General features: G+C 44.5%; 1 protein-coding gene across 2 annotated transcripts in view; it reads right to left on the bottom strand.

The window, feature by feature from the left end:
* The window catches only part of ATP8B1 (ATPase phospholipid transporting 8B1), a 546,944-nt gene that overhangs the window by 119,569 nt on the left and 412,891 nt on the right, over window positions 1-14,484 (bottom strand). For both annotated transcript variants that reach the window (XM_085630200.1, XM_085630201.1), the window contains exon 21: window positions 767-863. In XM_085630200.1, the coding sequence (XP_085486326.1) occupies window positions 767-863 (97 nt within the window). The remainder of the gene's footprint in view (window positions 1-766; window positions 864-14,484) is intronic.

Here is a 14,484-nt window from a genome sequence, read left to right on the forward strand (position 1 = left end):
TCAAATGTTTCATATGCACAGGAACAAAACTCACAGCATTTGATTTCTTTTTAAGGACCCCCACTTTGTAAATTACATGAATGACAACAAGCCTACCATGAAAGCATGACATAGTGGACTTGCTGACAGTCAATTTTACTCCTGAAGCGGGTATGCCTATGAACTGTGATCCGCTCTAGCTGCTGACTGTATGGCAGATGTCCTGCCTCCAACACAATAGGGGTTTGACAGCTGGGCTGTCAAACCTAAAATAAGACCCTATATTTCACAACTTTGTGAATTTGTGGGGTGCGCTACTCATCGTAATTTGTTTATTTCCAAATCGGTCAATGTAGTCTAGCCAATCCCATCCACTCTTCAGCAATGACTATTAGGCAGAAAGATCAAGTATCAATAAGAAATAATTGTGCTTCATAATTTTAACAAATTTACAAATACATTTAATGAAAATCAAATTTACCTTCATAACAATCACAATAGTCCTAAATAAAATTGAAAAGGTTTAGCTATGCACCCTTGCAGATGTTTGGATGAATAATATTTAACACTATAATTTCATATTTGATACAACTAATTTTTTTAAGATTTTGATATAACAATTCGAACAAAAGCTACATAAAGTTCACTGTTTAGCATCAACATTGTTACCCACAAACAGGTATTCATCACAGGAACCTATGACCAAGAACAAATTGCAAAAGGAGATACAGCATTCAATGCGACTGTACTGTAAGGTCTTATCCAGTAAATGCAGAGCTTTACGTACCAACCAAGAACCGGTGATGATAAGAGCACGTTTGTTCTCTGCCTGATCCCCTTCATTTTGATATTGCTGGTTCCCCATTCTTTTCTGAAGCAGAGCACTAAAAACAAAACAGTCCAAAGAGTTATATTAGTCATTGGTGTTAATCGTAAATCTATTAACTTTGCATCACATGCAACTGTGGGAACAGTAACAATGTACCATGGAGCTGTTCAGAAATCCTCTAAACAGTGTCATTCTCTACCAATACCCCTTGGGATTTCATTTTGCAATTCACACTTCAAGATTTACAGACCATTTTGAGGTATTCCTATATATTTTCCATGATTCTGTTCCCAAAGGACAGCTGTCTAAATGAGACCAAAAATGCATACCAAAAAGTGTCTTATCACCAAATACAGTTCAACCTCTAAATTAACATATTAAAACATGCAGTTTATTCATTTTACTAACACATTCCTCGGGTAGCTTTTCTAGAGCGGGAACCTTACATTGAATGTCATTGTTTGTACTAAAAATGGCACTTTATGCTGATCATTTCCACTATGTTCCAAATGCAGGTTGATACCTCTACTCTATCTCAACCATAACTCTCCTGGTTCAGCTTGCTTTCACAACGATGAATGGATGTCGTGCATGTTGTGACATGCATGCAACTGCACTTTACTTAAATATAGGAGGCCACTTGCATTTCTATTGTCTGTTAACCTACAGACATGCCCCTTTGCCATCCAGAACTGAGAGATTGAGGTTTTGGAGACGCTCTGGCATAGATACTCATTAGTAGAGCTTGTCACCTGTTCTTTGAATAACAAAATACAGATTCTTGCTTCAATACTCGCTTACAATATTTACATTTTAGAAATAATACTTTCAGCAGGATGGAAACTAGGTGGGCCATAGCGAACAAAATATCATCTATGCAGAAGGAAACAGACAAGTAATGCTATGGTTTCTACAGATTCTTCTAGACCTACTGAGGCCAAAATGTGACACCATTCACAAGAGGATACAATAAGCCTTAAGGAAAACACCAGTGATAATGTTAAGCAAAAGAGCATAAACCACACATTATAATACAACCTGTGTCACTTGGTGTGAAACAATTATAGAGGCTATTTGTTTCCAGATATTTTTACATGAAAAATGAATTTGCAGACTATCAACTTCTATGCAACTGTCTCACTATATAAACAAGCATTTACAATGCAATAGGTCTCGCAATGACATGGTTTTGAGCTATTGACATTGAAAATGTTATTGCTTTTTTTCCCTTCGTGAAGTAATGGCGTTGTAAATGACAATGACCCCCGCACACAGACATACATAGAAACCGCACTACAAACGGGCACACATGCATGCACACGCTGAGAAACACACCCTGTGAGACAGACACTAATACATAGAGGCACACGGGTGTACCGAAGCACGCGATCACACACGCAGCAACACTGACGCTTAGGGTCTGGCAGACTAGCCTACACACCAGACACTGTCACACTGAGTAGAGGCGCACACAAACGCTGAGAGGGATGTTTTAATTATCAAGCTCAAGGTGCTCACTGTAAAAGTCAAGTGGTGTGGAAGACTGACTTGACATTATAAAGTTGAAACGGAGGAGTTACACACGTCTGCAACATATGCTCAGCCTCCTGAGCTAATTTTGTGTCAAGAACACATACTGGAGACCTTGACCCGATGCACTTCCATTGTGAGCCTGGGGATGCTGATGGTAAGTGCTGCACTTTCCAACATCATCCTCAGGCCCGGGGTGAGTGTTGGTAATGATATATAGACTCACCATCTGGAAAGGCCGTAAGTGCCTGGGGGAGGTCGTGTAAATCTCAGAGTTCTTCCAGTATTTCTCATTTTTCCATTTATTTTTCCTTCCTCTCCTCTATTCCGATTTCTCTCCAGCTCTAGTGCCTTTCTTTTTTGCACTCCCTTTCTTTCTGCTTTTTTACCTTCGTTTTTTTTCCCGTTTTCATTCTTTTTCTAATTGTTTTCAGCCTTATCTTCTTTCCATGTCTTCGTTTCTCCTACGTTATTCTTTCGGTCTTGTTTTCTTGTTGTATTCACTTACCGTACATTCCTCGTTCTTTCTCCACTACTCTCCTTTCCTCAATGTTTCTCCTTCTTTGTTTTTCATATTTTCTTTTTTGTTCTACTCTCTTATCCCATTTCTTGTTTGCCGTTTACTCAATTTTCCTCCTTTTCGCATTTGCTTTTTCTTGCACTAAAACCCTTGAAGCACCTAAATGCAGGTGTACCTTCTATTGCTGAAACAAATTTAGAAATGTACTACTTAAAGCTTCATATTGTTTAGAAAAAGCAAAATAATGGTTTATCACAAATGTAAATGCTTACAAAATAAATAGTAAACCTGGAGTCATATCTGTAATAAATCAGCAAAAGTGACTGCTACGTAACACTCCACTCCCGATATCTCTGCCTGGCAAGGAACTTCTCTAGACACAACAGGGCTGCGGGGCTCGTGAGAGAATTCAGAGTTTCCTCTCTCTCCGTGCAACGAACCCCAGAGCCTCACATTATGCATGGCTGCAGTCCTAAACAATACCAAACATGGCCAGTTCTGCACCCGTTGCCTCCCCTTCACCAACCCACTGGCACCCAATCTCCTTGGCAGCGATAAAGCGGTGGGGCTGCCAGCAGAAATGCCTGCTGTGGAGTAGGTTGTGTGGGGACAGCCTCTCTGCACCTTACCCCACAGCAAACCAGACTTCCTTCGGGCACAAACAAGCACCTGCCAAACGATTCCGTTCTACAGGGAAGCAAAGCAAGGGGTTTAGCGAAGAGGCAGGGGAGGGGGGAATAGAAGGAAATTAGGATTGGGCGGACTGACAAATGGGAGGAGGAAGCGCGCGAGGTAGGGAGAGCTAGGAATGGTAGCTCCGAGAAATGGGGCTGTGGGAGGGGAGGAATAGAGGAAAAGGGGAAGGGGAAGGCGGGACAGGGCGTGGGTGGGATAAAGGCAAGAATGGTGAACGTGAGAGGCAGTGCCTCTCTTCCCATTCCTAACTCCCATTCCTTCGCCACTATTTCTCGGCATGAGTCTTCGTGCCCCTTTATCGCACTTTCCAGCCGTTTCCCACCCCCTTCTGTCTGTTCCCTTCCTCCTCCCACCATCATTCAGCGCCCCTCCCTAGCCCTGATGCGGTTTCCACTTTTGCTTGTGATTCCGTTGTTTACTGAGCATGGCTCGGGTGACTTAGAAGCGCGGCCGAACAGAGAGGCCCCGCAGCCCCACTCACACCCGAGGGCTGCAGTGCATGGGAAATCAATATTTTTGTTTTGCATCTTTTATATGGCGCGAACTCGATCCGAAGGTATTGGAGCGCTGTACATGAGCACCGGATTTACATTACATATTCAGGCAGGGGGAGATTAAGTGATTTGCCCAGAATCACAGGATGTGGACGCGACCCCGAGGCTCGAACCCTGGTTTCCAGCACCAAGTCGGCAGTCTACACATACAGAGCGGGGCTGAGATGTTCATGGATGAAATGCATACGTGGCAACATTTTAGAGCAGGCAAGTGAGGGGGAAATTCTAACAAGCGCTCCCATGACGTTTTCGTTTTGCTTTTTCTGCTGTCCCACTTGGACGGCCTCGCCTGCTAAAAGGTTTCTTATAAGAAACCTTTCATGACAAAAGGAAGGCAGACGAGCCCGTCCAAATGGGACGGCTCAGAAAGCCGAGCAAATACGTCACCAACAGCTCTTTTCCAATGGCTGGCCACCATTTAGCATAAACGGTGACGCCAGCCAATGGAAAAGAGGGGCGGGGCTTAACGCCCTTTACTAAAAAATCCCCATATCATTAAATCTCGCCAGCGAGACTGCGAATGCGCGCAGCCTAAGCTATCGAGACCTAAAAAAATCAATGCAGTATAGGATTCACCATACTGTACACATGGCATGTTCTAATACTGGATCTCATTTTATACTAAAATCACTTATTTGCAACAACAATATGTAGATTATATTATGGATGCTAACAATTTAAATTAGTGACAATTATTAACTACAATATTTATCACAAGCGAATACTGACTGAGAAATAAAGCAAGGTTTTTGTAGTTACAATGTTGCAAACAAGATTGAAGCAAATTGAAAATGTTCAAAAAAGTTTGTACATCAGTACTTTTTCTTAAAACTTGATTTTATTCAGCTATCGCACAGCATAAAATACCACAGTATGGCATGTATAGTAATAGCACAAAAATGAGGACCATTTAACTCAATAAAGCCAACTTTTTGTTAAACATTCTTTTTATTAAAACAACTGCTTAGTACACCATTGCAATAATACAGTGACAGAATGCCATCTGGCAATAGTGAGCAGGTAAGAGTCATACAGAACTTACAGTATCTTATCGCTGCAGCACTGATTTCCTATCCCTTTCTATTCCAGCACCTATCCGGTCCTCCATAATTAATTCCTATATTTCTCCCATGGGTTCCAAATCTTCTTCCATTTTTTGGGGCACCCTCTACTCTGATAAACCACGTTCTCCTACTGCTGGCACCAACCTAGGTCATGCTCCCTAATCTTTGGGGGAGTGGCAATCTCTCACTTCCTCACAATGTTCCCCTTTGCCACCCCTGAGGCCAGCATGAGCCAAGTTGTAATGTGCCTGGGCCAGTTTACTTCCAGTCACTTCCAGTAGGTGCCACCATACTTCCACCAAAACCTGAAGCCCCACTACATTGGCCATGACCGGGTCACCCCAGTCCAGTCAGTAGTGTTGAAATTTGGGGCAGGCCCAGATAGTATGAAAAAAGGAGCCCACGTACCAACAACGCCTAGCGCATTGGTCAGAGTCACATCAACCCAATCTGTGTTGGAGTGTCATGGGGGCATATGACCGGTGTATGATCCAGAGTTGGTTCAACCTAAACCATGCTTGTATAGCAATCTCCCTGGGGCTCTGGCGGCCTCCCTCCAGTCCTCATCCTCCAGAAGCCTCACGTCCGTCTTCCATGCCTCCCTCAAGAGAGACAGCCTTATCCACTATCGGATCGAGTAATAAACTGTCCTGCAGTGGGGAGTATTCGGGTAGCACTTCCCCCCTCCGGTATGTAATATCTCAAGGCATGCCTTATCTGCAGGTAGCGGACTCGCGCCTTATCAGTCAGCTGATATTCTGTTTGTAGATCCTTGAAATTGATAATGGCCCCATTTCGCCAAATATCTCCAAGGTGATCTATTCCAATGAGGCTCCACCTACCAAAGCCCTGGAGGTGTCCCACCTCGCTCAATAGGTCGTATTCCCAGAGCACGGTTTGTTGGTCAATTTGGCCTCCCACCCCAGTAGTTTTGTGGCTGCTTGCCAGGCCTGTACCACCATCTGCATGTGTGTTGGGAGAGATTTCTTGCAGCTCCTGCGATATAGTGCGGCCGGGTAGTCACCATTTCCAATAGCATTGCGGTCTATCAGATATGCTTGTTCAGTGTGTGATGTTAAAACCCAGTCATTTATAGTAATGAGCTGCCATATAGTGACTTCTGATGTCAGGAATCACCAGTCCACCTTCACAGACCTCTCGATGAAATGTATGCAACGCTATGCACGGATTACCTCCCTCCCACAACATGCTGCAAAGCTCTCCCTCAATCGCCCAAAAAACGCATTCAGGACCGGATATGGAGTATTTTGTAGCACATACAACAGGCTAGGGAGAGCCATCATCTTCAATAGGACCGCCCGACCCATTCAAAAGAATGGATGCCATCGCCAATAGGCCACATCCTCCCGCAATCTCACCAGTTGTGGTTGCAGATTCAAGGCCATGAAATCCTCCTCAGACTTGGTGACCCAAATACCCAAATATTTGAATTCCTCTTAGTGTACCAGTGCCGCACAAACAGACTTGAGAGGTGGGATCAAGCCGGCCAAAGGAAACACCAGAGACTTGTCCCAATTTATCTGGTAGCCTGAAAAACTGCCAAAAAGTTAAAATAAATTAATGAGTCTGTGAAACATCTGGTGGGGCTTGTGAGCATAGAGCAGAACATCAGCGTACAGAGAGATACGCTCCTCCCAGCTGCCCCAACATCAATACCATGGACTAGAGAGTCCCTACGCAGAATACAGCTAACATTATGCCATAACATACACAAAAGTGTAACAATACAGTAGGCCTCTGGCAGTCTTGGGGAACTCCAACCACATGCAATACAATTACAGCTGGCAGAGCGAAGGAGCATAATCTTGAGAGAACACGGTGCTGCGACAGGATAAGCAAACAATGTTCAATTTTAATGAATAAACGCTCAAAACAATAATATAACAACTAACAGTAGTGGCAGCAGCGGACCAGTGAGGGTTCGTCCTCCTAGGGCAGTGGTACGGAAAAGGAAGGGAGGGCAGGTTCGGGGTCCAAGGTGGTCTCGACATAAGCAGAAGCATAAGCCTCAAAGGGGGTCCCCTGGGAAAAAGGGAACCAGAGGGTGAAGGAGATTCAGAGCCCAATCCGCCGAAAATAGCTTCACACCACAGAGACACAGCGGCTGCAGCAGTTGCAGAGATAAACCCATTCTCAAACAGACTGCACCTATGGGCATACAATTATACTCACTCACTCCCCCCACCCTCCCTTATCCATGCCCTGAAGACGTCCAAACATGAATCAGTTGATTTATGTTAAATTATCATACAATTGTACTATATAGGACATTTCGTACCAGACATCACAAGAATGATTAAAATTGTTTGCCTTTGAAAAAATACATAATTATTAAAAATATATTGAGGTATGTTATAATAGAGTACAGCCCATGAGTTGAGAAATAGGGATTTGTGACAGAAGGATTTAATGTGGGCTGTCTGATTCAGATCACTGGATTCTTGGGGGGGGGGGGGGGGGAGGGCTCATAACAAATGCTTCTCTATTTGCTCAATCAACTACAATAAAGATTTGACGATTTTAGGCCCTTCTGGATAATTGAGCCAAGATACTCTGCATAACAAAAGAAACACATTCTCCTATTGTAGGTAGCATGATAAAACAGCCTGCAAAATACAGTCATGTAAAAACAGATTCAGAAACAGCCAACATAAATCATGACCTTAGATGAATATCTCCCTACTAAATGTCTGCCCTGCACCTAATCTCACTATCAAGCACTTGCAAAAAAACAAAACCAACCAAGAATGGAGTTAAAATTCTAAACTAACCATGTCCTAACATATGTAAGATTCAGGTTTGTTTAAACTTGGTTAGAAAATTGAGGCGTCACATATTTAGAGAGATATTTATGCAAGGTTAAGTTCAAGCTCTTAGGAGTCTATATTTTTGAAGCCTCAGTGCTGCATAGGATGGCTAGGTTTGATTTCTTAGAATGCTTTTGTTCCTTAAAAGGCATTTATTGATACTGAATGCACATGTGAGAGTTGGACTGCTGATAGGCATTTAACGTTTTTTCTCATCTTATTACTGAATTTAGATTTATCATCATTTGAATTTAGATTATTATAATCTTCAAATATGAATGGTGGAATGACAAATTTAGTTACAGGGAGTCGGAATAAGTAGCCATGTTCTAACCATGTTCAATGGATGAAATCCAGAACCAAAGGGGATGATGGATGGAGTGTTGAACATGGCAAGCACTCACCCCAGTCAACTGATCTGGGTTTAATCCATCATCATTCTTTAGCTCACTCCACCACCCCTGTTCAGACATGGCCATATGCAAATCAGTCTGACCCTGTGCCTCATGGGAACAGTCCAGCCCAAACTGCCAAGCAATGTCTTCCCTGGACCGGAAACAAGCATCCTGAGACCGGTTTCTGGCTAAACAGCCGTCATCAGCCAGGCTAGCTTGAATCCAGTGGCAAAGTGAGCAAGTGTTTTTGCATTTGTCACCCCGAGTGGGACGGGTATGCTCAGACGAGAGTCCCGTGCTCTCCATGCCACTGGAATCAAGGTATCCTGGCTGAAGAGGGGTGAAACCCCTAAACCGGGCCTAGGAGGCTTGTTTACAGTCCAGGGAGGACCTGGCTTGGCAGTTCGGGCTGGACTGTTCCCATGAAACACAGGGTCAAGACTGATTTGCATATGGCTGGGCTCAAACTGGAACGGCATGGTGAGCAAACAAACTATGGATTTAGGCCCAGATCTCTGAACTGGGGTGAATGTATGACATTGTTCTGCATTCTGTCCATCAACTGTTTTTGCAATGTATGCAATCCAGTTCATCCACTAGTGAGAAAGATAAGGTCCCATCCGATGGCAGGGTATGTGAGGAAAAGGAGGACAAATGGGATAGCGGAAAAAAAGCAGCAGCAATTAGTAAATCCGGACTGCTAACAACAGTATTTCTGGCTGCCTTAATTGAAAGACTTGGGATGCTACACCAACCTATAGTTGCTTTGGAGTGTGAAAAAATCCTTTGATCAAGTGGAATGACTGTATTTAGGAGAAGGGACACCAATTCATACAATGGATCCAAGCTCTCTAATCAGTACCCCGGGCTACTATTACAATCAACTAACATTTCTCAGGCCCATTTGAAATCCCTTGGGGCACCCGATAAGGATGCTCTATTTCTACAATATTCTATGCTCAATATAGTGAGGCATTTTTGATGTCACTTCCAAGCTCGCTCTCATCTGCCCTGCTCTCAGAGCAACTTAAAGTTCTTAGCTATGGGGACGGTGTGCTGGTTACAACTACTGATCCTACCCAAGCTAGCTCAGCTACATATGCTAGCTCGTGCATTTGGCTCCCAAGCGGGAAAATAAGCAGATTCTACGGAAATGTTTTCAAAGTTCAAGTCGTATAATAACTCAAATATTTGCAACACTTAAAGAAGCCACATGACTTCTCAAAAAATGGGATCACCTCTTTCCAATGTTGATTGGAAGGATTAATCAAGAGGACCTTCCTACTGTAGATGCTTCATATCTTCCAAGCTCTCCCGATGTATGTTTGCCAGACTTTCTTTAAAAGAGTTGACACGGTCATTACATTTTTTATTTGGTCTCACTAGGCAGCTTGTGGTGCTCTTTGCTTTTTAGGTCTGGCTTGACAGCAAAATTGTTGCCAGTCCTCATGTGAGGAGTAGAAAAAGAGCTTCCAGAAGTACTACTGAAAAAAAGTCTTGGCTCCATCCAGATGTTGATTGTCCTGTGTACATCATTTGATTAGGAAGAACTAGTGTGTCTCTTAAAGAGTGATTGTATTTTGATCCGATTGGCTGGAGAACGGTTCCTCACAACTAATAGGTCTATCGCATTCCAAAGCAATGGTGTGGTGGTGTTCAAGTGGGGAACTCTTCATCATGTTGCAATAGTAGTGGCTGCACTCATGTTTATTTTCCCTAACTGGATGAAGCACTGCAAAGAGTCTGTGCAAGCATTTTAAAGGAGTCACCGGTCAGCTCCTCACATGGACAGTTAGAAAATTCCAGCACTGCTAAACAGCTGACAGCCAATCGCATGGCTGGAAATATTCTGCGAGTCACTAGGTCGAGGGAGACACTTGTGAGTAAAGTGAAACAGGATTGACACATTCACAGAAACACAGCCAATCAGAGTACGAATCACACAAGTGCTGTAGAGCCACATATGCTTCTGGTGGTTCTCGAGGTGTCTGATGCGCTGCAGCACTCATAACAGACTTGACGTCCCACCAGCAATGGCTCTTGCAGGTGTCACCTTCAGACTACTTCTTACTGACTACTGCCTGTGAGTGCTGGGCAAATGGAATGCCAGTGCTGGACAAGGGGTGCACGAGTGATGGACGTAAAGGGATGCGGGTGATGGACGTAAAGGGATGCGGGTGAGGTGTTTGCGGAGTGAAAAGTGTTGGTGCAGGGTGAGGTGTGCAAGTGCTAAATGAGTGCAGGTTGGGAGGTGTGCATGTGGTAGATGTGGGGGATGAGAGATTTGTGAGTCAATGGAGAACAGTAGAGGAAGAGCAGTATTAATGCAGGTAGAGCAGGGAGTACAGAGTGTGCCTGCGCAAGGAGTGCAGAGTGCACAAGAGCAGAGTGTGTGAGTGCGCAAGGACAGCAGTGTGCTCAAACCGGGAGAGCAGATTGTGCTCTGCATAGGCAGAGCAGTAAGTGCACACACAGAGAGATCAGTGTGTGTCCTCGAGCAGTATGTATTTGTGCAGGGAGAACAGTGTGAGACTGCAGATTGAGAAGTGTGCGAGTGGTTGATAAGTGCAGGGTGAGCAGCAGGAGAGCACCACGTGAGAAGTGTGAGTGGCAAGCGCATGGTGAAAAATGCAAACTGTAGGTCAGCAGTAGGTGAGCACAGGGTGCAAAGCGTGAATGTGCAGAATGAAGAGTTTGTGAGCATGAGTGTGTAGTGTGTGTAGTGCCTGAGTGAAGTGCAGGATGAGCAGGTTATGAATGGTGTCGGGGGGTCCAGGGTGGGTAGTGTGAGTGATGTGTGAATGCGGTCTGTTAGATGACAGGTGCCCGAGGATTGGGTGAGCAGTGTAAGTGGAGGGTTAGCAGAAGGAGTGCCAGGAGAGCAGAAGGAGTTCAGGGAAAGTAGTATGTGTGTGCCAGAATGAATGCAGACTGAGCAGTGGGTAAGAGGTAAATCAGTGCAGGGTGAGCAGTGTATGAGTCCAGGGTGAGCAGTGTACGAGTCCATTTCCATTTATTAGTCTTTATTATCGATGTATTACATCATAAAAGACAGTTACAATACATAAAAGAGTACATAGAGAGAAAAAGAAACACAAACAGAATACATAATATTTCAGTAACCTAATACCTCTTATTTCTGATAAACCAAACCCATGCCAAAAATTTAGCAACAGCAATAGCAACATATTCACTAGGCTCAAATCGCAATATTTCAAGTGCTTCTGACCCTTGTCTTGTTCCCAGAGTACGACATAATGGTTTGAGCCATTTAGCTCGAGGTGCAGCATAGGCGGGACATACGAAAAAGATATGACCAACAGAATCTGTGCAGTCAATACACCTTTTACAGGAGTCACAGGAAACACCCTTCCATTTTTTGGTAAAAGAGTTGGTCGAAAGGGTGCCTACCCTAAATTGGTGGTAGAGTTTCCTGTCACAAGGTCTGGTGATGGTATCCCAGTAAGCTTCAAGGAGAGGGATTCTTTTTTGGACTAGGAACCTTCCTGTCAAAGACTCTGCAGAGGCTGAATTTAAATGTTTTTGCTGCACCATTAACCAATAAAGGCCCTTAAAATCTTTCTTGGAGGGAAAAGGGTTATTGGCTGGGTCGGTCCATAGATTACCCAACCCCATAGAATCCAGGAGTTGTTTGGTCTGTCTGAACCAGGGGATGTTACCAGCCCCCAGGATGGATCGCACATCAAGAAAGGCCTTGGCATAGAGGTCCAACTCGGGGACTGTCCATAGTCGCCTCCAAAAAGCCAATGGCTTGAACCTAGCAATGTCATCAAACGAGTGACAGCCAAGGTCCAACAGGAGCGGTTTAACAGGGGTAGAGCAAGGAAGGCCCGTGAGCATTCTGAGAAATTTATATTGTGCCTTAACCAGAGGAGAAAGATCAGCGTAACCCCAAAGTTCAGCGCCATAAAGGATCGCCGAATTGATCCTAACATTAAAAATTTTGATGGGGGGGCCTATCGTTCTCGACTGTGATTGCTTGTGTTCTTTGACTAGGCAACCAGAGAGCTGAGCAAATTTTAGAGATAAAACATCAATTTGCGGCCTCCAATCCAACTTGTTTTCAAAAACTACCCCTAGATAGGTCATGACATTAGTTCGTTCAAGCTGGACTTTGTCCATGGAAACGTGACCCTTCACACCTCTCCCATTGTTAAAAACCATATATTTGGTTTTGGACACATTGACAGACAAGTCAAAATCAGAGCAAAAATTCGTGAAAACATTCAGAGCCACCTGTAGTCCAGACAGGGTCTGGGAAAGGAGTAGGGTGTCATCGGCGAACATAAGGAGTGGAATTTTGGTGCCACCCAGCGTTGGGGCGTCCGTCGAAGTGTTGGAGTAATACTGGACAACTCTGTTAATAAACAGTAAAAACAGAGTGGGAGCAAGGACGCACCCCTGCCTGACACCCCTATTGACCCTAAATCGATCTGTAACCTGGCCCTGTTTCCCCCAGCGAACTTGTGCAAAGTTATTATCATGGAGCCTAATGATGATATTCAAAAGATCGGCTGGGAACCCTAACTCAGCCAATACACTCCAAAGTTTCGTCCTATTGACCAAGTCAAATGCTGACCGAAGGTCTACAAAAGCAGCATATAAGGTACCGCCACACAGATAGACCGTTTTCCAGACAATCAATTGAAATTTGAAAGCCTGGTCGATGGTACTAGTACACGGTCTGAAACCGGCTTGCAGGGGAGAGATGACATCCTCCTGCTCAATCCAGGCCTGGATTCGTGCCAGAATCATTCTAGCGATAATTTTCTGGACAGAGTCAATAAGACTAATTGGGCGGTAGTTCCCCGGGCAAGAGCGGTCACCTTTTTTGAAAATAGGGAGAATCTCGCCCCCCCCCCATGAATCTGGAATGTCGGCCCCTCTGGCTACGGCGTTGGCAAAATGTGCGATGTAAGGCACCCAATTCCCAGGGTCAGATTTAAAGAGATCCGTGGGAACACAGTCCATACCCGGCGCCTTACCACTTGGAACCTTACTTAAAGCCTTTTCAACCTCAACACAGTCAAAAATTAAGGTCGGGGAGAGGGACAGGTCCCTGATTATTGCTGGGGCAGGCCCCTCAACCTGTGAAGAATCCGAAAACTGGGATTCAAAATGTGACACCCAGGCATCCGGGGGAACGTGGTTGGTAGGGACCTGGCTATTCTGCGAATTGCCCCACTTAACAATGTGCCAGAACAGGGTTAGGTTCCGGTGTTTGCTGGCAGCCAGAAGGTCGTTCCAGTGATCGTTGTCCCACTCTTGTTTGGCCTTGGCTTTAGCCTTGTTATAAATTTTTCTAGCCAATCTGATATTGTCTGGATCTTTGTTAGCAATAGCGAGTTTTAAATTACTAAATGATTCTCGGCAAGCTTTATTGTACCAAGTAGATGGTTTTAAAATAACAGATTTCTTAGCCTTACAAGGTTTTGAAAAAAGAGATTTAAGGCCAGAGAAAAGATGGTCATGTACGCGTGTAGCATTGTCAACAACGTCCTCAGTGCTCTGAAGAGACTGTAAATCAACCAGAGCACAGGATACCTTGGAGCTGATCTCGGATAATAATGCAACATCCATTGCAACCTTGTCCCAGCGTACACGCCGTTGGTCATTGGTTAAAACGGCTTCCGCAGTCACTGTTTCAGAGGGTTTGATTCTATGTGCTAGACAGAGTGAGAGACTTAAGACCAGCGGGTTATGGTCACTCGGGGCGGTCGAATACCGCCATATCACATAATGTGGACCAGAACTCCACTTAAACAAGGGCATAATCAATTCTGCTGTTTCAACGTCGGCCATCTGAAAAAGTCATCTTTCCACCCTTATCAGAGGCGGTCCGCCCATTGGCGGCCCTGAAACCCCGCTCCATACATAATCCCATCCACTGAGTGGCAGACTCTGTCCACCTCTTGATAGGAGGGAGATCGAGAGGGGGGATATTTAGGATCGCGTCCACCTCCCAAGTTAGTGAGTCAGAAGTAAAGAGCAGGGGTTCAAAACAGCAATTTAAGTCGCCCACAATGTAAACATTAGTGTGTATATTAATAGTGTCCAGAAACCCATCT

Source organism: Triturus cristatus, chromosome 2_1, assembly GCF_964204655.1.
Source record: "Triturus cristatus chromosome 2_1, aTriCri1.1, whole genome shotgun sequence".
NCBI classification, from domain to species: Eukaryota; Metazoa; Chordata; class Amphibia; order Caudata; family Salamandridae; genus Triturus; species Triturus cristatus.